We start from the raw sequence: 26,383 nt of genomic DNA, 5'->3' as shown, positions 1-26,383 counted from the left end.
GTTCACGCCCCCACCTTCTCCATCAGTGGAAAGAGAGAGAGAGAGAATGAAAAGGAAAGGCAGGGAGGTTAACCAGATATGAGTCTCCGGTTTGCTACCCTGCACTGGGGATGGGGGATAGGGGTTAGAAAGATGGCAGAGGAAAACGCTAAAAAAATGGAAAAAGAAAAGACACGCACACATGGAGGCGCGCACACAAATGGCGTTCCAGTTAAAGTCGTTCACACAGGCCGGTAGATCGTAAAAAGCGCAATACCGCTTGCACGGCCTTCTTCTGTGACGATAGGTCCTTTCGATGTTGTAGAATTAATTTTTCGGATAGCGGTTGGTTATCCAGTTGGTCAAGTGCGTGGCGAAGGCATGCCCTCTGGGAACTGTACTGCGGGCAGGCACACAAGATATGGCCAATTGATTTTTCAAGGCCGCAGTGGTCACAGGTTGGACTGTCGGTCATCCCTATGCGGAATGCATAGGCTTTAGTAAAGGCAACGCCCAACCAAAGTCGATATAAAAGCGTGGCGTCTCTACGGGGAAGCTGTGATGGCGCTCGAAGACTTAGTGTGGGATCAAGTGAGTACAGTCGCGTGTTTCTTAAATGTAGCTCATTCCATTGCGACGCGGTGCACTGCCGAGCAAGTAGGCGGAGCTTCCGTGCTGCGTCAGTTCTAGAAAGAGGAATTGGGACGTGGCGCTCCTCAGTATGGGCTGAGCGGGCAGCGTGATCCGCCCGTTCATTGCCGATAATCCCGCAATGACTTGGAAGCCACTGAAAGGTTATTTCGTGGCCTGCATCACTTGTATGTTGTAACATTTCTGTAATATGGAATATTAGCTATTCGTGCGGTCCGCGTCGTAAAGGTGACAGTAGAGACTGCAGTGCCGCCTTCGAATCGCAGAATATTGTTCATTTGTGTGGTGGTTCATCACCAATGTGTTGAAGGGCAGTAAAGAGCGCTGCGAGCTCTGCTGCCGTCGATGTTGTGGCGTGAGTCGTCTTAAATTTGATTGTTGTAGCTTTCGCTGGTATGACGATTGCCGCCGCGGAGCTGCTTGGAAGAACAGACCCATCAGTGTAAATATGCGTAGAATCACGGTAGTTCTCGTACAAATGTAGTAGCGTGAGCTGTCTAAGGGCTGGCGATGATAGATCAGCTTTTTTCGAGATACCAGGTATAGCGAGGTTGATTTTTGGCTGAGCGAGGCACCATGGAGGAATCGAAGGTCTCGCAGCCGGGGTGAAACAAGCTGGCACTGACTCATTATATGCGGTTATCGTCTGGCTGAAAGATGTGTGTGGTCTGTCCGTTGTTAGGGAAGCCAGGTGGTGACGGGGAGTCCTGGCCAGATGCCTTATATGGGTCCTGAGTACTTCAATTTCAGTGTGGGTCTTGACAAGGTGGTCTCCAGCGATTGCTATTGTAGCCACTGTCGAAGCACTCTGAGGCAGGCCTAGACAGATCCGGAGCACTTGACCCTGAAGACTTTGTATTGTGCGTACATTTGTTTTACCTGTGCTGCTTATTGCTGGCAAGCTGTATCGCAGAAATCCTAGAAAAAGCACCCTGTACAGTTGCAACATGGCACTGGGCGACATTCCCCAGGTCTTGCCAGCGAAAAACTTGAGCAGGTGACAGATGCCTGTCAACCTTTTTTTCACGTATGATACGTGTGGGCTCCATGACAAGTCCCTGTCGATTATGACACCTAGGAACTTGTGCGATCGGACACGTCGTATTATTTGGCCATTTATCATTACACTGTAATTGGCCATGGGTTTGCGCGTAAATGGCACTAGTGCGCATTTCTCTGAGGAAATTTCCAGGCCTCGATTACGGAGGTAGATAACAGTTTGTGTGGCGGCTCTCTGAATTCTCGCTCTCAACTGTAGGCGTGTTACTGCAGACGTCCATATGCAAATGTCATCGGCGTACATTGAAAGCCTGACTGTGGTTGGCACGTGCTCAAGGAGAGCAATTATTGTTAGGTTAAATAACACAGGGCTAAGTACACCGCCCTGGGGGACGCCGCGGTAGCTGTAATGTAGAGAAGTATGGCCTCCCTCGGTGCTTACAAAGAAGGATCGCATGGATAGATAGCTCCGTATCCATTGAAACATCCGACCACCCACTCCTACCTCTGCGAGAGCAGAGAGGACGGCTTCATGCGTAACATTGTCATACGCCCTTTAACGTCGAGGAATAAAGAAGCGCAGAGACGCTTACGGCATTTCTCATGTTGAATGTAGGTGACCAGGTCGATGACGTTATCGATCGATGATCGACCGCGTCGGAAGCCCGCCATGGCATCTGGGTAGGTGTTGTGGTACTCCAGGTACCACTCCAGACAAATAAAGTTACTTCACTAAATAAAGTTACTTCACTCACTCACCACTCCAGACGTCCTAGGACCATCCTCTCCATTACTTTGCCCACACAGCTCGCCAAAGCGATCGGGCGATAGGATGACAGCTCCAACGGCGATTTGCCAGGCTTCAGCAGTGGAACAAGGCGACTTGTCTTCCAGGTTGTTGGTAGCGTGCCATTTCTCCAAGATTCATTGTACACCTCGAGGAGAACTCCTCTCGCTCGTTCCCCCAGGTGACACAGAGCTCGGTAGGAAATTCCGTCAGGTCCTGGCGCTGATGTGCGGCTACACAAAGCTAATGCTGCCTTAAGTTCGTGGACTGAGAATGGTAGATCCAACCGGTGATCACGTGGTGGCGGACAGCTGCTCGAAGGTGATATAATGTTGGTAGCTGTGAGTTGGCCGGATAGTGTGGCGCAGAAATCCTCTGCCACGTCAATCTCCGATCTCTTTTGAGAGAGGGCAAGCGCTTTGAATGGGAATCGCTGTACGGGAAGTGTCCGGAGACCGCGCACCGTTCTCCATAGTTGAGATAAAGGCTTGCGTGGATCTAGCGACTCACAGAAAGCAGCCCAACGTTGCGAATCGAGCTTGTCTAACCGGCGCTGTATCTTCTTTTGCGTGCGCCTGGCGGTCCGCAGATCGTCCATTGTCTTCGTACGTCGGTATCTTCGTTCAGCACGTCGTCGGATTGGTCGAAGTCGTTCTAGTTCCACATCAAAGTCATTCAGTCTCGAAGAGCATGTGAGAGTACGCATAGTGTCTTGCACCGCGCTCTTGATTGCCTCTTCCAAGTCGAAAGATGGATTGGCGTCGCAGTGTTCTTCCATAATAGATTGAAATTTAGGCCAGTCCACTCTTTGGATCGTATCCCTTATTTTGGAAGGGGACAATCCTCTGATCTTGATGTACGTGGGGATATGGTCACTTCCGTGCGTCTCTATGTCCGCAAACCACCCTGCGTGTCTGACTAGGCTTCCTGAGACGAAAGCCAAGTCAAGACAGCTGCTGTACGTGGAGCCACGTAAGAACGTAGGACTGCCATCATTCAGCAGCCAAAGTTCATTACTGGAGGCGAAAGATACCAGGGATCTGCCTCTTCCGTTGATCATCGGACTTCCCCAGAGTGTATGGTGGGCGTTGAAATCTCCAATGATGACCCAGGGATGGGAGGTTGAGGAAAGGATGTCTTGTAGTCTTTTGTAATCAAATCGACTTGACGGAGATAGGTATGCGCCCACAAAAGTAAAGGCCAAGTTCTTTTTCCTTACGTTTAGGCATATAAATTGGTTATTGTCATTAGGTGGGACAGGCTGATGAGTGTAGGTGAGGTCACGGCGAATACACACCAAAACCTTACTGTTTTCAGAAACAGTTGACGACATGAATAATTCATATCCAGAAAGCCTGATTGTGTTCGATAAGTTCGGCTCGCAAATGACGATAATGGGAAACATATTGGCGTACACGAAGTGACGGAAATCCGAAAGGCGCGCTCTGAGTCCGCGCGCATTCCACTGGAAAACAGCTGCTTGTCGTACCTCTTCCCTAAAAGACCGTGGCTGTGGAGCCATGATCTACTCAAGGGTTGCCAGCACCGGACTCAGAGCGTCCAGTACATGAAGCGCACTTCTGGCAGACGGTGTGTGCATGTTGCTTAGCAACACGCGAATGGCATTCATTAAAGGCCTAATAAGTGCTATCACTTGTTCATCTGTTTTCCGCGACTCCTCGGATACAGCACCTTGCTGTACAGGGGGCGGCTTCTTCTGCGGCTCTTCTGGCGGTCGTGTACGCGGAAGTGGCGGCCATTCCTTTGTGGAGAGAGATCTGCAGTATTCTCCCTTCCAACATTGGTGTTCGGAGTGCTGGAAACTTCCGCTGATGATGATGCTTGACGCATTGATTTTTCCTGGAAGCTTGACGTTTTCCGTCGTGAAGACCTGCGACGGTGACGTCGTCTTCGCCGTGCTTTCACAGCGGCCTCTTTGTGGGTAGAATTGTCTCTCACCATTTGTTTAAGAATGGTGATCTCTTTCTTGATCTGGGGACAGTCTTTGGAAGAGGCGCAGTGATCACCCTGACAGTTAGGACACTTCAATGTGGTTGCGCTGCAGTTGTCTTCTGAGTGGGGTTCGGCACATCGAGGGCACACGGCCGAATTTCTGCAGACACCCTTCACATGTCCAATCTTCTGGCAATTGTAGCATTGCATTGGTCTTGGGATAAATGGTCGAACCTGGTGGCGAAAGAGGCCGACCTTCACGTAGGGTGGAAGGCAGTCGCCTTTGAACGTTAGCCTCACACAACGTGTGTTGCCGAGGCGACAAATATGCACAATCACGTTGTGTTCACTTGCTGGTTTTATGAGAACTGGGAGGTCTGCATTAGGAATTTCGTTGTCAATATCATAGATCACTCCTGTTATTGTGGCACCATTCGTTGGCATAATGGGTCGGACCTTGATGTTTCCCAGCTGCGTTACATGTTGTAGTATGGTCAGCGCGCTCGGGTTCATCACATCGATTGCCAGGATGTTTCGCTTAGTGTTTATCCTGACATCCTTGATCTCGTTCGGCACTGTGTTTTCGAGATACACAGAGAGTGCTTGCCTGTTGAGGACGCGCAGGTTGTCGGTAGCGTTCTGTGGCACAAACAAGATGGAGTGAGGCCATCGTTGAGGCGCTGTTTTCACAGTGTTCGAGCTGGACGCCGAAGATGAGTTGATAATTCTTCGCTTAGCCTTGCGGTATTGGACAAGTCGAAAGCTGTCTTCCGAGGACTCGTCACCTGATGCGGAGTACAGCTCTGTGTCCTCGCTACCACTCGACGTATTCCCTCGCTTCCTCGAACCGATGTCCGCGGGTGAACGGGAACCGGGAGGATCCTCGGGGTGTTGCACATCCATCACCGCGACGGAGGGGGCTGTAGACCCCACGGATGCAGTGAGAAGTCCAGAAAAGCACAGAGACGGGCGAGACGTGTTCCACAATAGAAGCACTTCGTCTTCCTTCCAGTTAGCAAGCCCCATCAGTGGAAAATTAGGGTTGAAGTTATGACGCGGCCGCACGTAACGTATGCCGTTCAGAATCTCTGAATTCTTTCCCGGCTCTTCCTCCGTCATGGTAACAAGAACATTTCTAGGGGAATCAATTTACCATGTTTTACTTAAATCGATTTGCATTTTTTTAATATCTCGAGGAGCGTAGCACAATTCGGCCTGTTCAAGTGAATTTTACATATTATACGTCTGACGAAGCGAGTCACTTGCGCAAGAAATTGCAAAGTTCAGGCGGCTGAGTAAAAATATTCACTATATGGCTTTTTGACGATTAACTTTATAACTATGTTCGAAATGCAATATTGTAGCCAAACAGAAGTAATGTTTCGTCTGCTTAGCAACAATCCTATGGCTAGCGCCGCTTTGAAGATATCTCTCCCTGAAATGTACTGAAGAATGCATTTGCGTTACAGTTAGGATCGACCCGCACTGCTTTATGCAAGCTTTTGCGAGACTGCTAGCTGGAATGCTAATGTATTTCGTAGCACACTTTAAGGCCGGTTATCTCGAAAGCTGTGCTAGGTTAGCATTACAGCTAAGTTGATGAGACTTCACTACTGCTCGGCTTCAATCTCGCATTTGCAACACGTGCACCAAAGTGAATAATAAAAAAATAATGAGTAAATCTTTTGAGTTAGTTACCTGTACATTCTGTTTTCTTATTCAGAAATATACATGAAATCTATAAATAGATGAGTAAATAGATAAACCTGTAAAGCTGGAGTGTTCCTTTCTTTCACAGGTGATATGGAAAAAAATGTAACTAAAAGAAGCCAAATACAAAACAAAACAGGTGGTAAATGCCCACCAGGCGTGGGTAGTGCAGTCTTTGCTGAAAGTTCTTGGGTGTTTCCGTAAGTTATTATGACTGCTTAATCATGGCGGCAGAAAATAAATTTTCGCAGATGGTTCTGTTATTTTATTCAAGATAGCGGAGCGGTGAGGCGTTGTTGTTCCTGCCTTAAATAGATAACGACTGTGCGACATATCTAGATCAAAACCACGAGCTTTACAGCAGTGATAGGTGCCATGCTGGAAGCAACCAAGTTCATTGGTGCACAAAGGAAATGCGGGGAAAACGCATGCTCTGGCCGGAACCAAACTCAAGGTCAGCCGCTGGAGCTTCTGTGCAACATTCATGCAAGGCTTCACAGAAAAGCAATCATTGCTTCAGTCGCGGAACCTGTATACAGCCAAGCACCTCGTGGACATCATGTATTCCGTTTGGCGCCCAGTCGTGTTGGCTTTTCTAGGAATAACCACACAGACGAAATGGCGAAACGGTCTCGTAAAACCATGTACGCGCACAATTACTCTGTCTAGCCTAGAGACATGAGCAGACTGTTTACACTTTTTCTACTTTCAGCGTCTACTGCGAACTCCTACCGCGCTAACACGAATTACGCTTCACGAGAGATTAGCACGTGTACTGTGCAACAAGGACTCGCTTTGCCCGAAACAACCGAATAACATCCACAACGCTGTACACCCTCGCGTCTGCATTGCAGCGTTGCACGCCTGCAATTATCCTCGTTGTTTAGGGGTGAAGGCAGCGCGCTGCTAGTCTCCACTCACCTTGCCAAACTGGTTGCAGGGAAAGGCAATCACGGTGAAGTTCATGGCCCCGAAATTCTTCTGCAATGCATTTAGTTCCTTGTAGGCGTGGGTGAGCCTTCAGTAGGTGGCCACGTTCACCAGTAGTTAGAACGTGGCCTCGGTACTGTGCTAGACTCAGCTCGCGTCCCCCAGCGAGCTCGCAGACGCGGAAGTTGTACGCGAACTTCGTGTCGGCCTCGCGCATGCCGCAGTCGACCCTGCGCGGCCGCGGTTCCGCGAGCAACGCCGTGGCGCCGTGCACCATCGCCAAGGCGATTAGCGCTGGCATGTTCAGTCGTGGCTGGCAGTATCGCGGATGAGGCGCTAAGAGTACTGCTTTCTGTAACGTCCGTGTTGGCGCCGCCCGCCGTAGGCTGCAGCGTCACGGACGCAATGTAAACACATGTTTCCACGCGGCGCAACCGCTAAAGCTCGGAGGACGCAATTGTGTATTGGCCAACGGCGCCAGCTGTGTCTTTTGAGCTCTTTCACAATACATGTTTATTGGTTCTATACAGAGGGGGAGGGGGGAAAGGGGTAATAGGTATAGAAAAGTCTACCTCTGTACAACGCGTGTGCGGAATAAGAAGGCGTGTTTTACAGCGTATGTTAAATGAAGCGAACATTTTAGGCTGGCATTCGAAGTAGTGTACGAGTGGTCCTTATAGTGAAATGCATTTCCTGTTCTATATACTTGAGATCAGTACGCAAGCCCGACAGACAATAGCATACTAATTTTAGTTTAGGAATGTATATAGCTCGCACGTTCACGCTCTGTGACTACATCACCCGCTGTGGTGGCTTTGCGGCTATGGTGTTGCGCTGCTAAGAACGAGTTCGCGGGATCGCATCCCGGCCGCGGTGGCCGCATGTCGATGACGGGCGAAACGCAAAAAAAAAGCCCGTGTCCCGTACATTGGGGGTGCATTAAAGATTCCCAGTTGGTCAAAATTAATTCTGAGTCTCCCACTGCGGCGTGCTTCATAATCAAATTGTAGCTTTGGCATTTAAAAAACCCATTATTCAATTCAAATTCTATCGCTTTCTCTTACCTTCATGTTTATGTCAATTCCTACTCCTTCCCTGCAGTAAGGTAGCCAACGGCGTATAATTTTACTTACTTTCTCTGGCTTCAGTTTTTCTTCTGCACACACTCTATTTGGTTACAGCCGCATACGGCCATTTGTGATTTCTCATCAATATTTTGTAGCCAAGGCGGCGGTGGTAGTGTTTATTATAGGCGGCGTTACAACGCAGTAGTCATTGCGGTGATCGCGGCTGTATTGAGCATAAATTGAGCTGGCATTGGTGCGTAATTTAGCCGTCATCCGCTGTGGTATAGCTTAGCGGCTATGAGTCTGCCCTGCTAAGCGCAAGGTGGCAGGTTCGATTCCTGTACACTCTCGCTTCTGCAGTGCAGCATTGTACGCCTGAGAATATCCTCTCCTGGAGCGCTGCTGCATTTCGCCCCCCATCGGAATGCCGTAGTTGGGGGCTCCGTATAATAATGACCCCGAGGCAATAACGCTGCTGTAACGCGTATTGGTTGCAAGTTTAAGAAAATCCAGGTGGTCATCATTAATACAGAGTCCCCCACTACGGCGTGCCTCATAATCAGATCGTGGCACGGAAACCCAAGAATATCATTTTTAATTCCTCAGTCGCGTAATAACGCGACTGTGAATTTGTGTGGAAGAGAGCATATATGCCTAAATGGCCCTTATTCGGTTGCTGCATAGTATTGTCGGCGCAAGTAGGTCGGGTTGAATTAGGTTTACCTGGAGAGGTTGAAAGCAGCACGCTCTGACTACTCTGTTTCACTTACATGCATAGAAATGAATTTGCCCTAAAAGGAATAAAAAAATGACGAAGAAGTAATGATAATAAAAGAACACTAACACAACAAAAAATAAAAATGAGACATTAAAGATGAACGCAAGTCACTGCATAAAATCGTCGCTAGAGTATTTTGAGCACATATCTGTACTTATAAAGAATGTTACTGCACGCGGAGCTGTGTCTTCTAGATCTACGGCCGGTTTTGTCACCGACCAACACATGGGCGTTGGTCAGTGAAAGTTTGTATTATTAGATAAATACTCATTGCCAATACACATTGCTTAAATTTACATGTGATTTTTTTTATCTTTGGTGTCTGGTAAATCCGTAAAATCAAACGGAACTGCACTGGACGTGCGGAAGCCACCGAAATATTATAAAATAGTTACCTGTATCATGACGACTTGTTTTGGGGAGCCGAATTCCGCAATAGAGACAGCTGTTCAGTGCTCTTTGAACACCGCAGAAGCAACATGACAAAATATGCATGGGTGCAATAGAGACTATGAAGCCGCGGCTGAAGGTGATTTCCTATGTTCAGTGTGTCATCAAGACCAAATTTCCCCTAAGTGTGATGGTGTTTGGATATGTGTCCAGTGAGCGTGGTGAGATAGACGCCTGAAGCGCCTTTCCATGGGGACTCAGGCTCAATTAATATTGGTATGTGGATCTGTTGTACACTGTTGTGAAGCCTTGGGTGGAAACGGCGACTGCGGGATGACACTACACGTGGCAGCAAGGCTCGGTTCCTTGCCATAACGTTCGGAAAACGGACAAGTCGTTTTCCGAAAATTTTTACAATTTCACCGGTCCAAAAAGCTGACCCTCTAACTACCCTGATTGCAATCCTATGAATTAGTACGTGTGGGGCGAGGTTGAGCAAGTAACCAACCGCAATGCCAGTAACACGAAGACCCCGCTGATCGAGAAGATTGGAGCTGCTTTTGCGGATCTCTCTCCGGACACCGTGTAGAGCGCATGCGCCAGGTCCCGGAGCCACCTCAGGACAGTTGTGGATGCTAAGGGTGGCTTCACCGAGCGATTTTTATTTGCCACATTTTCAGCTTTACACCCGTTTTTCATCTTTGAAATAAATTTCGTCCCACCGAAGTTATGGCCACTTTAGGTTTTTGACTTACAAGTGCCAAATTTATCCCGAACACTCTGTACATATCTGGCGCATGCTCTTCGCTGACCTACCTATGTACGGCCGCACTAGCCTGCGTAGGCCAGAGGTCAGAGCCATTCTGTAAGAGAATCGGCAATTGCGGCACGAATTGGTAACTGCACCGATTGCGGTGGCTGTCGCAGTATTTGCGGTAGCCGTCCGGCCAGCTCCTCGATTGTGAGCGTAACTCTTGTCATAGGGCGAATAAAAACAGAAATTTGCCCACTAGTGCCAATGGGATTCGAACTCGTGCCTATGCGAGAATGTGCAGTGAGGTGCTGGACATGTCAACCGCCATTAGCGCTCGATGATCGTGCCGGGCATTACGCCGAGATAGACCCTCAGAATGGCGGCACCTGTGTTCGTATTTCAAAAGCCACAGTACATAGAATTCCGCAGTGGACAAAGAACAGGTTGTGTGCGTCGCAAAGAAGCTTTCGGTCCCTCCTGGCATGGCGTCGAAACAAATTCCTTTTTCTTGCATCTAGGCAGTATAATACTCTACAGCATTGTTGGACGGAAAGCCAATAACACTCATTGTTTCTGTGGTTTAAAAGATTTAAAAGTTCTTGTCCAGTATTGCACTGAACGAGGTTTCGTGCCACAGTTTGAAGATAAGAGAGTTATTTATTAATTTAATTGTTACCCTCAGGACCCTTATGGAATTAGAGATGGAAGGGAGTACAATGTTAATAAATGCAATATAACAACACAGGTATCGACAAAGATATCAATGATTGGACAAAATGTATAATAAAAGCAGCAGCCATAGCCAGGGATGGCGGCATTAGCCAACTTTCAGTTTCTCCAAAGCGAATCGTCATTCAATTCAATTTAATTCATTTATTAAGGCGAAAATCTGAAGTGGCTCATAACCCCGATAGCCTTGAAAAAAAAAAACGCGTAGTCCGTCCAGTTGTACAAAAACTTTCATCATCAGCAATGACTCATACCCCCCTAAGCAAGCAAAAGTTGCAATGGCTCATCCCTGTCATAATGTAGAGGCTACAAGCAATCATCACAGTGAAGCGTACAGTGTATGCCTTCATTGAAATCACGTACACAACGTACAGAAACGCGGCGCCTAGTGGATTGGTACGGAAAAAAAAGAAAGAAAAACGACGTGACGTTCTCAGTGGTTCCCATAATTTGAAGTAGAAGCTTAGCGCAAATAAACCACGAACACAAGGGAGACAGACAAGGACAAGCGCTTGTCCTTGTCTGTCTCCCTTGTGTTCGTGGTTTATTTGCGCTAAGCTTCTACTTCAAATTATGGACGACCAACTAGCCCAACAGTCAACCCTACCAGTGGTTCCCACCCCAGTAAGCAATGACTCATACCTTTTTTCTCCAAACACAAAACGTTTACTTTTAAACTCACACGCCCAAATTGTTAACTTTCTTGTTATCATTATTATTTTTAGGCACCTAATTAAACCGCCCGATTCTTGGCCAATCCCCCACTGTGGGTATGTGCCACGGCCACTAAGGACAACAACAACAACAACAACAACAACAACCTCCGTAAGGCTGAGGCTACAAGCGCTCAGCAACGTGACGCATTTATTATATTAAGGAAATGTATGATTTGCAAAAAGAAGAACTAACATGGCTCAGTGTGATGACTGAGCTTGCGAATTTCAAGCGTTTTTAGCCCTGTGACCGCCAACCAATGGCAGAAATTTTTGTCGTGACTGTCGTGTATTTAAAAAATGTTTTGTTTTGTATGTTGCCATGTCGGTAATAAAAAAAATGTGAAGCAAACAGTGCATACATTCATTGTAATCACCCATACAGCACGCAGAACAGCATACGTTTCAGCCCCCTGCCCAGACGATGCAACGTAAAGCCGAAGAGAAACGTCGTTGGCGTCAATCTGACCCCGCTATACGAGCGCGAGAAGCCGCACCTAAGGCGAAAGCAGCAACGCGACCATGTGAGACGGCGCATTACCAAATGTGCAACAGGCTTACGCCTTCACGTGCTACAGGAATGTAACATGCTGCCGAAGTTTTTTTGAAGTGCCCACGAACAGCAACAAGCCTCGGTAAAGGTGCACTTGTGAAGTCACAAAAAAGGAAAAAAAGCAAGCAAAGCTTGAGACATGGACAAACACTGCTACAGCGTCATTCCTTGGCGTAGTGTGGCATACAATGTTCTGTTATATACCTTTAGTTCTTTGTTTGGTTTTGCGACCATTTCTGTCACACTTCCTTTGTTGCCTACGTGTATTGTAATTGGCGGATATACGTTAAAAAACAGCGCTTTTGTCTATCCCCCTTTATTGTTCCTTGTCTGTTCACGCGCTGTAATCGCTTTTCTTTAGAATTTCCAACTAGTGCATTCTTATACCTTGTTAAAAGAGCGAACAAAGATAACACGGGTAAGGTTTTAGGACTTTACCTCTGATGCATACTAACGAAGGAGTGGCAACACAACCTCGCAGTGAAAATAGCTTGGAGCAGGTATTTAATATTACCATATATATAACATAGCATGCACAAGAACGGTCTGCCTGTTCTGCACCACAAATAGATAACAAACTTACATTGTGAGAAATGTCTTTCCAAGCGTCGATAGCCCGTTTTTGTAGTTTGCAGTAGGGACTTTGATGAACGCAACGTTTCCAGCTAAAACAAAAGTTCATTGCTTTCTTCTATTACTCTTTCTAAGTGATGAAAAATAATCTTTCCTGATGACCGTGCTTAGGCATTTAATTGTTGTAAAATATTCGGAGTCCTTGTGGCCTATGCCGGCAGAACTACACCACTCAAGGCCGGGCGACCAACTAATTAAGTACGAGTAGTACACGTTGTCAAGAAAAAAAGAAAAACGGTTGCTTGAAAAGTCAAGGAAGCGTTCCAAAATGCTAATGGCGCCTATTTTCCCAATAAAGCTATCGAAAGTTTATTACCTCAGATATAGTTTTTACGTTCACCTGTTCGTTCTGGCATAGAGAGTGGACAATGACTGCTCTTTAGTATAACGGATGGCTTTTGCTGGAAATGACTGACAGAATCGTGTAATTTCAGCCTTCATTATGCGGCAGATATTTACAACGAAAAAACCAAGACAAACAAACTGCTCACTGCAGCAGAGCTGTCGGACGCCTGGGCTTTATGCAATGTCATTAAATAGGCCGACGATTCTTCATGTTTTGCATGTACCAAATATATATTTACTGCTTGTCGTTGGCGCATTCGAGTTGCATAACGTTGTTCTCAATCAAAAGATCCCAGTGGACCTCCCGGACCTTCCACCACAAGTTCTGGGGAGGCGGGTAGCTGGAGGTGAGAAAAGGTGCCATTTCGAATTATACTCTACAATTTTATTGCGAATATTTGAAACTGCGAACGAGGATTAAAACACCTTTATTATAGGGCACGTCAGAGGGAAAGTGTTGGAAGAAGGCTCGAAGCCTCGCGTAATCTACAATGATTCCCATGCTAGTCAAGACTCGTATAACTTCAAGTACACTCAACTCAGCTCTGATACTCTTTATGTCGTTAATTTTTACATGACAGAGACTCTATGCAATAACTATTTAGGGCCTTCTCGGTGCGCCTGAACATGTTGCTGAAGGAAAGCGGCCGGAATAATTCTGTTGAACTCCCTGTTGTGTTTTAATGCTCTACAAAGTCGGCTGGGCTGCAGTAGTAATTCAACTACTCTGGAGAATTTTACAGCGTTGAAACTCCTAACGTTGTTCCTGGTTCTACTTGGTTTCACCTGTGACGTGGCAATGCTCCATATGACAATGACGGTGAAGAAATCTACACACTATGTAGGTACGTACATGATATATTTGAAATATAATTCATGATATATGCATGAAATAAATATTTTTGTACAGAATTACGAGGAATATTCAGTGTTGCGTAGGTTTTCTTTACTTGGTACAGGTACTCGGAGTGATACCAGTTCTTTGCTGTAGGTTGGTATAACTTCACCGAGTAAGAAAATTAGGAGAAACCCAACCTCGGCGACTGGTTTTTGGGTGCAGTATCGCATAGCCATAAAATACTTTATCGCTATCAATTATATAGCCAACTACATAAAGACACAAAAGCCCGGAACGTGGTAGGTGTGTAGTTCAAACACTTACGTAAAAGCACATGACACTGTTTCAGTTCCAATCTTTTGAAATAGCGGAACTTGCGTGGGTGCATCGTTTGAACTTGGTGGCAGGCTGTACAGAAAAGAACATCCTTTGTAAGGGCAGCGCTTATCATAGAGTAGGCGTGTGTCGCTGACAAACTTTAGTATATTATTTTCTCACTGGTTCCTCAACGTCAACGAGCGAGGGGCACGCAAGTGTAAGCCAGCCTACAGACGCAGCTAAATGGAGCGCATTTGGAACTGTCGCCTTCCTAAATAAATCACAGTACGCCTGCACGCCTCTGGTCCGAAAGTTTTCAGTTGCTTGCGTAATAACGAGACACCAGAGATACTTCGGTCCGAGTCACGTAAGGGTAGAAATAATTTATCTTTCGCTTAATTAGGTTCGTCGGTGGGGCTGTAAAACGTTGTTTTCGAAAACTTTTCATTCTCTTTATATCCAGTTGTCATATTTTTGCTCGGGAGCTTGACCTAGACCGAACCAGAAGCGTAAGCCTGAACCTGAACCTGAGCCAAACTAAAAAGCTTTTCGGTTCGACAACCTGAAAGCTATTCAGTCTCATTAGGAGGTAGCTTTACCTCGGCAGCTGTTGTCTACTATATATGTTTTTTTCGGAAGACTTTGGTTGGTTTCATTTAATTTCTGGTGGATTACTTAAGGGAGAGCGCTCCACTTGCAAGAATTGTCCTCGTTTCTGTGGAAGTCATATAAAGATGGTAGGATAAGTAACAGCGCTTCAGACACTCCCTCTAACATTTGGACCACTGGAGCATTATGCCGAAACAGGCGTCGTGGAGGGAGAATTCCCCGGATGAATTGCTACTACAAAAGCTGCACCCTCTAGGTGATTGCTTAAGAACACAGTGCTTGATGCTGCTTGAGAGATTTAGAAAGCTTCTAACTTCTCGGCAGGGACGCTACAGCTTCATGGAATCCAGTGTAGCTGACGAAAGCTTGAGCTAATAGCTCGGATAGTCCAACTTTCATTTCGCAGAGGCGGAATGCGACGGCTGAATAAATATTGAATCGTCAATGACGAGCAACTAAAGGTACGACAAGTGACGAGTTAAATTCTCAAGAGACCCTGCCTACTCGCAGCTGAACAAATTGGGAGACCCGCTTGACGGCCATCCGAATCAGGAAGTCCTTCTCGCCGGGAAGCGTCACATCTAGCTTGGCATTTTCATTGCCCAATGGCGGGGGATCCCGTGTGCACATGTTTTTTTTGTGACCCGAAAACACAACTTTTTGACTGCCAAATATTATTTTCTGAGGTTTCTGTTGTGTTTCTGTGTCTTCCACCTCTTTCTGAGCAATTGCTTTACCTTCCACATGTGGAGGAGCTGGCTGTCGATCTCTTCGAGGTGTGCCTCAGGAGGTACAATTGGTCTGGCATTGTTAATATCCTGTTTAAGGGTGTGAGTCCGGTGTCAAATATGTCGTTGAAGTGTTGGACGTGATTCTCGCATGATTTGCGTAATTTGGTCCAATCTATTAGCTTGAACTGTTTCCCCGTGGGCTTACGTGGGTTGACCTGAACGTGTATCGCGATGATGTAGTGATCGCTGCCTAGGTCCTCTAATGTGTTCGGCCAGGTGCCCGCGGATGTGTTTCAAGGGCAACGTTAGATCGGATGTGGAGCTTTTACTGGAGCTAGTGCTCGCGCGTGTGGGTGTACTAGCATTGGTGATGACAGTTAAGCCCTCGTACCACAGTTCTCGGCCTTTGGGAAACACGTTAAAATATCCCTAGGCAGCGTGCGGCGCGTTGAAGTCCCCTCCGATTATGATGGGATTTCTGTCGGCGATGTTCATGGTGGGTTTAAAGAGTGTGAGAAATCTGTGCTTTTTGTGCTTGGGCTTGCTGTGTACGTTGAGTATAAGGAGGCTTTCGTGTCTTGCGTTCCGGAACGAGTTCAATAAAGATACTGTCTATATTAGTAATTTCGGTGTCGTGTTGCTTAACTGTGACGTTTCGCCTAAGGTGGTCTCCCCGTCGACATGGCCGATCGAGTGATAGCCTGCCAATTTAGCGAGACCGTGCGTCTTTTGTAATAGAATGATATCGGGTTTATCTTTCTCCGTAAGGTATTGGTGTACAGTTGCTTTCTTGTTTGCGTAGCTTCTACAATTCCATTGTCAAATCGTGTAGGTCGGATTTATAGCTATGATGAGGTGCGGATGTAGGAATATCGCCGGCTGTATCACGCTGAAGGACGACGAGGTAGGTTGTTGCACTCTCGCCGTGACCGCTGGGAGGCGGGGGAGTAATCCACGCCTCCATTGCGAGGTGTCGCTGTTGAAGGTGTTCATTTTGTTGTTGGATCTGTATTCTCTACATGTTCATAAAAGGCGGAGATCAGTCGGATTAGTTTGTCATGCACTAGTTTAATCCTTTTATTGGTTACTGAATTTCTGTTAGGACTTTGGTCTCGGTTGTTGTGCGTATGGGTTTGTCTTCATTGGCCTGGGTTTCGGCTCTGCGTTTCAGTGATGGGGGTGTAGCCCCTACCTCCATTTAGTCTGTGGGTGTAACAGCTAAGGGCGGTGGCACTACGGCTGTAACCTGTTCCGTTTGTTTGTAACGGTGTAATTCCTCTTTCAGAGTCCTGTTTTCCTCGGCTGAAGCTGTAATTTTCTAGTTGCATTGAGTCAACATCTCTTTTAGCTGCGCTATGTAGGCCTCTAAATTATTCCATTTCCCTTGAGACATGGCTTCCACGGACCTCGAGCGTGCCCCCTTGACTGCGCCTGCCCAGTTAACCTTGCGGGGTCCGACATGTCCAGGCGGCTGACTCTGAGATCTTGACCAGGATCGGGAGCAAGCCCTCGACCAGCCTCTTCCTCTGGAATGGTTGCGGGATCTCGACGGACCTCTTCCTCCGGTGTTCTGGTAGAGAGGAGGGTGCCGCTGCTCTAGGTTGTTGACGAGCGTTGGCTTCCTCGGGTAGTCTTGCTGTTGTCGTTCCCGTTGGCGGCGTTTCACCAGTACTCTGTCTTGTAGCGTGCCCTGCACACCTTGTTGGCCGTTTGGTGGTTGCCGCCGCAAAGCGGGCACTTGGGTTTGCATTGGTGATCTTGCGGAGGGTTGGCCGCTCCGCAGCCGCATCACAGGTGGTCGTTCAGGTTTGGGCACACGTATGCGCGGTGCCCTAGGCGACCGCGCTGATTACACAAGTCAGTCTGCTCGCGGTAGAGGGAGCACCACAGCAGGGCTCCGCCGTATCGGACGTATGTTGGTACTCAGAAGCCGGCGAACAGGACTATCACCGTCGTTGTGTTGCTGGGGCGTTTTGCAGCGATGGCCGTTAGATTGCTGGGCGTTATTAAGGACGTTAGCTGTGATATCTCGGGCAGTGTCGTGGATTACTCCTTTGGCTTCGTAAGCGCTGGCCTCGAACGTTTGGTTGGCGGTCGTGATGCGGGACATCTTCTGGTATTTATCGGCATGCGCCTCCATGGGTGTGCTCATTTCGATGATGTTCTGTTGAAAATTGGGACAGATTGTGTCCTCGTCTTGGACTTCTCTTGGGATTTCGGCAGCGGGGTAAATGCTGGTCCCCAGTCGGGTGGCCCCGTGGTCGGTGACCCGAAGACCGCCTCTTGGTCGAATGATGATCTTATCATCTCCTCGGGCTAGCTGTGGCATACGGCTTGATATTTTTATATGTCTCAGGCGTAGTTTCTTGCTGCTGTTGCCTCGTTGGGGCTCTGCGCCGGAGACGAGCGGTGGCTCGCGGGCTAAATTCCTTGATCCTACGGCTCGCTATCCTGCGCTTTCTTCAATTTCTCCTTGAGAAACGAGTTGTCCGTCCACAGAAGCCTAAATTCTTGTCAGAAAGTTGGGCGTATCGCCCGCACCGACTACCGTTCCATGGTTTACACCCAGGTGGGTCTAACTACGCCGTGCAGCTGTTAGGTCTAGCTTTCCCACCGGTGTGGCCAACTTGGAAACGGCCGTATAGTTGTCAAAAATCGAGCCCCCCCATCTTGAACTTGATGTCGGGTGATTTATGGTGACGAGCTGAATCTGCGTACACCAAATTCTCGTGGGTATCCAGTGGTCTCCGCTGCAAAAATATTTTGACACGACACGCGTCCGCTCTCTCCGATGCAAGCCTTCCCTAAAAGGACTGTAACGGTTTCGCATTTCCGCACGTAAACAGTCTTAAGTGGCTTTGCCGAATTTTTAAAATTCCAGTGTCAACTAAAATGTCGGCTCATCCCTTTTCTCTCGAATCAACAATGCCGTCTTCTTGTCTCTTAACGTTGTGTCCAACATTTTTGTGTTCATCGTTCTTTAACGTTGGGCAGTCCTTAACTTGTTCCCATGCCCATTCGCGTTCCCGTTCAATCTTATTAAGGCTCTGTAAATTTTCCTTCTCAGGAATTGGCTTATGATTAACGTACTCTTGCACAAGCTCTTGACGCTGGCTATCATGATTTCTAGCTATTTTTGCCAGGTTACTGAACATTATGCCTTCGTCTTTGGTACAATAATTTCAATTCTGCTCTTACACTTTGTCACCTAAAGTCCTCTACCATGTGTTGCAAGTCATCTTTAGCCTTGCTGATCAGGAAAATAGCATCCGGAAACGGGAGGCTGCCGAGGAATTCGAAATTAATTCCTCACTCCTAATCCTTCCAAGTCCAATAGCATGAATACTTCTAAGCATGCAGTAAATAGCAAAAAACTGATTGCATTGCCTTGCGAGACCCATTTTTAAATCTGAAATTTCTACGCAATTATGGTCTTTAGTATAGTCTTTATAAATATTTGCTATGATATTCCCGTACGTTTCCTGTGTTTCTTGACTTCGCAATGCCTCCATGATTGCTGGTATCTGTACTGTATCAAATGACTTTTCGTATTATATGAAATCCGTATAGAGAGTTTTGTTGGGCTCTTTCGTACACAACCATGTATCCATAAGTATATCTGCCGAGATACGCACCGACGAAGCCACGGACAGTGGACGGGGACGACGACTGCAACGACTACGCGACTATGACGGCGGTGCCGGCACGCCACCGCCGTATCGCCTAGGATAGGCAACAATAGCGTCTCTTTAATAAACAGACCAATCCAACAAATGTAAGCAACGTTGAAGCTAGGCATCGGCAAATTAAATAGTTGCTCGACAAGACGATGGACGATGAAAGAAACGACGCGCATGGGAGCAGGAAAAGAAAACCAGCATGGAAACCGAAGCGTGACCGACTGCGAAGAATAATTAGATAATTAGCCAGGACACGTCAGACGAGGAAAGGGACAGCACTACGAAGCCGTGCTGTAAGGCGTTAAGTAGCTCCGTGTTTGAACGTTTGGATCCCCATTAACACTAACGTTTAACCACGTGCATAACCTCTAGCGTTGGCTCGTACTGGGATGTTTCATTTCGTTTGCATTATTTATGCAGTTGGTCATACATTGTTCGGTGCCTTGACCTGCCTAACAGACCTGCCTAACTAACGTCGCGCCTCACTACTTATTCCAAACTTATTCCACTGCAAATAGTGTTCTGGCAATGCGGCGGCCCAGGTCAGGAGGAGGTAATTAAAGCAATGGTGCCGCACTGAATTAACGAGAGAAAGAAGTACTGCTAATTTGCTAAGGGATTGTCAACAGCTGGATTACACGGTAGAACAGGTGCGCAAATGGATCGATGCGTAATGCGCAGGCGAACGCGAAGGAAAAACCGTGGAAGTGAAATCGAGTCAAGCGACCTGAGAATTAGAATATATTCTGTAATTGATAGTGAGGGGTACCTTCAGTAGGTACACAAACTTTTTTTACATTAATTTATGGCTACCAAAAAGATATTTTACATGTCTATCCGCATACGTATATACAGTATAATAGCAACTGAGTACCTCTTATAAGCATGCAGCGAATAGCATGGGAGAGATTGCGTCTCCTTGCCTGACCCCTTTCTTGATTGGCAACTTTCTACATTTCTATGGACAGCCAAGGTAGCTGTGGAATCTTTGTAGATGTTTCTCAAGATATTCACGTAAGCTTTCTGCATACCTTGATAACGCAATACCTCTTTGAGTGCTGGTACCTCTACTGAATCAAATGCCGTTTTACAATCTATAAAAGCCATATCGCAATCGATGCTTCGCCTTTCGGGTGAATTCGTCTTGAAGGCGTGTCGCAATGCCACTTGTTTCGTTACACGCGAAGGTTAGGTGATATTGACGAGTGATTAATAAAATTTGTCTATTTTAATTATGTTACAATACACGCAGGAAAGTTACATACGCCTTCAATATGTATGTTGACTTTGCTTTTATTTGAACGCCTGGAATTAATCTCTTGAATTTTGCATGTCGGAAGAAACACACCAAGGAACAAGTTAAAATTATGGGGTTATATGTGCCAAAACCATTTTCTGATTATGAGGCACGCGGTACGGGGGACTCAGGAAATTTGGACCGCCTGGGGTTCTTTAACGTGCACCTAAATCTGAGTAAACGTTTTTTTTTGTATTTCGCTCCCATCGAAATGCGACCGCCGCGGCGGGGATTCGATCCCGCGACCTTGTGCATAGCAGCCCAACACCATAGCCACTAAGAAACCACGGCCGGTAAAGGAACAAGTTCTGCAGCATTATGGTACGGGTTTGCTATAGCTTTACCTCACATAAGAAACGTGAACTGCATTATGCCCTCTTTTTGCTGTCGTACTTGCACGTAAAAATGTCGCAGTTTCGCGAAAAGCGAAGTAACGATAGCGATAACGGAGATAAAGAGAAATCATAAAAGAAAGGCAAGGAGCCTAACCAGGCGATATCAAACTATTAGACAGCTATAGTAAGTGATCATGTAGTCGTTTTATAGGTCGTATAAACTGGTAAACACTTGCTTAATAACTAAATCAATAGGCACGGTGTAACATGCGCAAAGGAAAACATGAACACATCTCACTCATTGACTGCGGATTCTCGCTGGCTAAACGCTGGCGCGAGGAAGAGCGGCAGCAGCAGCGAGCGAATCGACGTTCGTGCTGCCTCTCGCTTCAACACGAACTACGCGGTGAGAACACAGCGCACATGAAGCTATCAGCCAGCTCTCGCAGATCGCAGATAGCCATCGCAGATCGCTTTCGATTCGCAGCTCAGCCGAGCCATACGCAGCCGCCGCCCGCGAAGAAAGCGCCCATACCCCCTCCTGGTATGGAGGGGGTATGGGCTTCCTTCCTGACACAGTCGAGAAGTCCCCATTCTCGACTCACCCTCACACGCTTTTCACTCGCACCCACGGCATATGGCGCGTGGCCACGATGTTAGCGTACTTGGACTACGGAGCATCACGGCGACGCCGACGGCGAAAATGCAACTGAAGTGACCACATAACTGCTATCGCAATAAAATACAAATGTGTTTTCTTGAAGTGTTCGGTAATAAGGAACGTCTTATTAGTCGGTTTAACTATACGGGAGACATGTCACGCGTGAAACTCATGTACGGCATATATTTTTGGTGGGGGTTCATACCTTATTCAAGAAATATGACTATACCTGCACGGGACAAACGATCGCGGGTACCATTGCTTATCTGGGTCATGGTCTGGATGGCCTTTTGGCGGACCAATATTTTGAGTCTGAAAAACTGCTGTGCATATGTAGCGGAATGTGCAGCCCAGCATTCAGCGGGTGGCGGCATGCACCGTTTCAAAATTTAAAACCACGTTAGAACGGTGCGTAGGCGTGCCTATGGAGGCTCTCCAGACGAAGCCAAGTGAGTGCACTGTCCCGCTCGGCTCAATCGGCTGTATTGGCGCCAGGGCAGCGTTATGCATTCCGTTGCCGGCCATGAACTTAGTGCGCGCTCACATTCGCATTCCTGTTGAGGTGCCGTGCGCAAACCGCACTGCGGTATACCCACGCTGGCCTCAGCGGCTGCACACTATAAAGGTCGAGCTAAATATATCCAGTCATTGCGTCGGGCGCTAACAAACACGGACGGTGTTCCGTAGTTCCCATCTTCTAAGCTATCGATATGCAATTCTGCTAACGCAGCTGCCGACGCTTCTCGTCACGCCAGCGTTGTGACACGCTCGGTTCCTGCAAGTCACTATTCCGGTATATGCTGCACAGCAGAAGTGGTCTCACGTGCTGCGTCACGCCCTGACGCCTCCATGCATTGTCAGAACCCCGTCTGAGGAGCTCAAGCGCAATGATGCTATTGTTTTAAGGCTTGGTGTTCGGGTGAAACTGCCAATTAAAAACAAAATAATTCAGCTGCCTTATTTCTAGCTAATGTAGCCTGGCCATCGCGAACCCTTTCTGTCATTGCCAGTTTCCTCGCGTATTTGCGGAGGGCAAACACAGCTGCCTGTGAATTTATTTAAGTAATATCAGAGCACCCTCGCACTTTCATTGACACAGGGCCCTCGGCAGCAACGGAGCTACGATCTTTCAACTTTTGACCATGAAACTAAGCCGATTGCTGTTGGCAATTTTTATGTGTATAGGAAGCGCAATAGGGCTAACTTTTGAAGAAGTCGCAGCAGAGTTGTGCTGTAAGTATGCACCTCTATACATTTCCAGTGTAGTCTCTCTCTTTGTAGCTGAGAAAAGATTTTTTTTAAGTTAGAGAGGAGAAATAATTAGCAACAGACGTTACTTTGGCGCTGTACAAAGGTACTGATCGTCCCGAAAATTAAGATCGGCTGCAGCACTGTTACAGAAAAGTTATGCCAGAAAATTGAATTTTGCATGCCATCACACAATGTGCTCTAGCTTTGAGAAATACGTAAATAAAGCAATGTACAATGGTGGAGCTTCGTAGAGCTAATTAGTTTAAATGTTTCCTTTACCGTAGTAGTCGAGTGTGGCTTCATTTAAGAAGACCAGAAACGTGATGTCTTGTCACTGGAGCAAACAGAGGATAAACATGACCACCACCATTTAACTGCCTACGCATCAACTACCCCCAACACGTAGCACACAGTGGCGCATGTGCCGGTTCGCGGAAATACGCTTCACAAAAAGCCTAAGGCCGATCTCAATTTGAAGGCGTACCTATTTCCAATTTTAGGGCAAAGCTTTCCTTGCGATCCCTCCCAGAATTTCTTGACCGTGGCTGCTTGCTGGGTGCTGCTGCTACTGTTGTCCTGCCGAATAGCTCTTACATAAAAAAAAGGTCAATTTCGTGCCCGATGCTGGGATCGAACCTTGGCACATTGCGTACTACAGGTGCGTGAGAGCATATGAGCGCGCGCATGGTAGGAATGAGACGCCCAGGAACGAAATGGGCAAATTTATACCATTTCATTTGGCACTTCACAGAGGCTTTGCGTCACATCGATTCCAAAATGTGCATTGGACCTGCATATTTGTTCAACTTTTTAGAGCGCAGCTCTTTGGCGTCCGTTCCTGGGTTTCGCGTCGTCGTCGGCGTTGTCGGCGGTCTCGTAACCAGCTCCGCCCCCCTTTCATCCCCCCAGCGCTAGCAGCGACCGACTGATACCGCTGGATGCCGCTGACGCCGCTAGAGAGTCAAGATAACGTGACTGCATAGAACACCGTCGCCGCCATGCAGAAAGAGGAGGAAAGGGTCCCCCCCCCCCTGTTCTTGTGTGGCGGATAGGGTGCTCTTCAGTTGCCGACGCGCCGGTTATTTCACGTAGGCCCCGGCACGTCGACGAATACGTGACCCCCTTCCCACGGCTAGACCTGGTTCTTAGCGCTGCGAAAGCGAGGGTATCATATTGTTTGTGTCGGCATCGGCGGCGTTGTCCCTGAAACCAACTCCGCAGCTGGGGTTGACTCACTATCGGCGTCAGCGGCATCAGTCAGTCGCTGTATCTCTTCCCTCCTCCCTTTATCGTGTTGTCCGCTTGCTGCGCGCGCTTCTGCCCCCATCGTTTGCCGCTGGGTGTACACGCCGCCCCCCTCCCCCCTCTTCCTGCGAGTCTCCGGTTGTCAAAGCGCCGGCTCGAACTTAATTCCTTTCTTCGCTCCTCCTCCAATGCAACCCCTGTGCGGTGGCAATCAGAGAGCCAGATCGGTGGCGGCGGATCTGTATATGTGCACCGCCCGAGCCGAAATTGCCGCTGCCGTTCGCCCTGTGCGGTGGCAATCAGAGAGCCAGATCGGTGGCGGCGGATCTGTATATGTGCACCGCCCGAGCCGAAATTGCCGCTGCCGTTCGCCACTGCGAAATTATCTGCCAGTTCTTTCTGAGCCATGAGCGAGACGACCGATGGAAGTCCTCCGTCTGCTGCTGCTGCTGCTGCTGCTGCTAAACGAGCTGCCAGAGCAGAGGCCCAGCGCCGTCGCCGTCAGAATCCAGAGGTGCGTGCCGCCGAAGCAGAAGCTTACCGTCGCCGCCGTCGAGATGATCCAGGAGTACGCGTTGCCGAAGCAGAGGCTAAGCGCCTACAGACATCAACGGACTCTACCTGACCAATGTTGACAACGACTTCACATTCTACCACGGAAAAGCCAATCCGGACAGAAAGCTAGCCGATGAATTTCGTCGGTTGCAGTCCCACAAACTTGACACCATCACCGCCAAGTGCCTCGCCATGACTGAACAGCCGCACTACTTGTTGATCTCCGCTCTTAACGTACGCTCCCTTGCCGCACATGCCAAGGACGTACACCACGATCACATTCTGCGCCATTCCTCTGTACTTTGCTTTGCTGAAACCTGGATGGATCCCGAAGAGCCTCTCGAAATCATAGATTTCCTATACTGCTGTGGTGCTCGCAGAGACCACAACAGAGCGGCGGGAGTCGCTATCTACTTGCGCACAGGTCTCTCTGCAATACCAGTCGAAATGTTTGGCACGTCACATGAAGTCGGCGAACTGTGCGCCGCAAAGTTGCCCAACGGCTTGCTGGTAGTAGCTGCCTACTTCGCCCCTACCGCACTCACGAAAGACGTCGTGCACTTCCTGCAACTCGCATTAACCGTCCATCGATCCACACCGATGTTAGTAGTGGGGGACTTTAATGTTGACATAACGACAAACAGCAATTTCCTAACACCTATGCGGGAGAACATCCCGTTCCTCTCGCTCGTAACGCGTCCCACGGCTGTGACAACCTCGCGAGGCACTTGTATAGATCTCGTCTTTGAGAATCAAGCATTGGTGTACCAAGTCGAACATATATCAGTCTATTTCTCCGACCACAAAGCTTCCTTCATGACTGTCAAGAACTGTTAGTGGAGTCTTTGTTAAAGGAATACGTGTGAAAAATAAAAAAAAATTCTGTGATAGCGCATACATGTGTTGCTCGATTTCTTTGCCTCAATCTATCGAAAAGGTGAAACAGCTTATTTGCTGCGCTCAAATTTCGCATTAGGAAGTAACGTAATCGTCGGTATTTTTTTTTTTGCACCAACTGGAGGTCCTGGACCTCGATATCACAAAGAAATATACAGGCAAGTCTCAGAGCGTCCTAAATAATTTTGATCTGATAGCTTTTCCACTAACTAGTTTTGGTTTGGTTTGCAAGGTTGTGAATGTGTATGTGCGGGACATCCAGTTAACGCAAAAAAAATAGAAAGAGTAGAAAACGTTATGTCCGTAGACCTACTCCTTTAAGAGGCTGCGCCGCGTAGTACTCTACACACGCTCGTTGTACCGACACCTGGCTGAGGGTGGAGACGACACGAGCGCGAAGCTAATAACACGATATACAGCGGAAATTCTCACTCGGAATACTCGGTCACAAATTTATCAGCGTAATAATCACGAACAGGCAGTTTCCTTACTAAAGTTCCACACGATTACTTTTTAACGACATATTATCAATGATATAGGCTGGAACTAGTGGCAAATTTACTTTCATGTTTTCTGCCTACTTACTATATAATTCGGTACTATCTCAAGCTAATGTACCACCTGACTTTCTGACAATTAATTAAAGCTTTTGTAAGTTTTTGCCTTGGTATAAACATTACGCTCGTTACTCTATTACACAATATTTGTTTTTGTCTTATTCAAACAATATCTTTGTGGTAGCTACTGGCTCCCGCAGTACGCTGTTGTTGAAATTACGTATACCAGCTGTATATCTAGACATTCTGCAAAATACTAGCGGGAGAGACTCTTGACTGTAGGACCTCCCTCGGCATGCATATATAATGCACAAAACGGCGCGATGGACGGCTAGGGGACAAACGCATGCAACACAAGCAAAGAAACTTCTCCTCCATTGCGCCTAGGCAGTGTCAGATATTCAAGGAGCAAATGCTCCGACAAGCACCCGCCGTTAC

At 47.6% G+C, this 26,383-nt stretch overlaps 2 protein-coding genes across 2 annotated transcripts in view; one reads left to right on the top strand and one right to left on the bottom strand.

The window, feature by feature from the left end:
* LOC135905795 (lipase 3-like) overlaps positions 1 to 7,357 on the bottom strand; it is a 54,250-nt gene extending 46,893 nt beyond the window's left edge. Inside the window, exon 1 of the mRNA XM_070538493.1 lies at positions 7,001 to 7,357. Within this exon, the coding sequence (XP_070394594.1) occupies positions 7,001 to 7,045 (45 nt within the window). The 5' untranslated portion in view covers positions 7,046 to 7,357. The remainder of the gene's footprint in view (positions 1 to 7,000) is intronic.
* A 14,507-nt stretch (positions 7,358 to 21,864) lies between these two features.
* On the top strand, positions 21,865 to 25,328 carry LOC139060318 (uncharacterized). The gene is made up of 2 exons (XM_070539422.1): positions 21,865 to 21,889; positions 24,541 to 25,328. The coding sequence occupies exons 1-2, from the start codon at positions 21,865 to 21,867 to the stop codon at positions 25,326 to 25,328; spliced, it is 813 nt and encodes a 270-aa protein (XP_070395523.1).
* The last annotated feature ends 1,055 nt before the right edge of the window (positions 25,329 to 26,383 follow it).

This window comes from Dermacentor albipictus, chromosome 5, assembly GCF_038994185.2.
Source record: "Dermacentor albipictus isolate Rhodes 1998 colony chromosome 5, USDA_Dalb.pri_finalv2, whole genome shotgun sequence".
In the NCBI taxonomy this organism is placed as follows: Eukaryota; Metazoa; Arthropoda; class Arachnida; order Ixodida; family Ixodidae; genus Dermacentor; species Dermacentor albipictus.
Note: the sequence above shows the minus strand (reverse complement) of the source record. Positions and strands in the feature narration are given on the sequence as shown.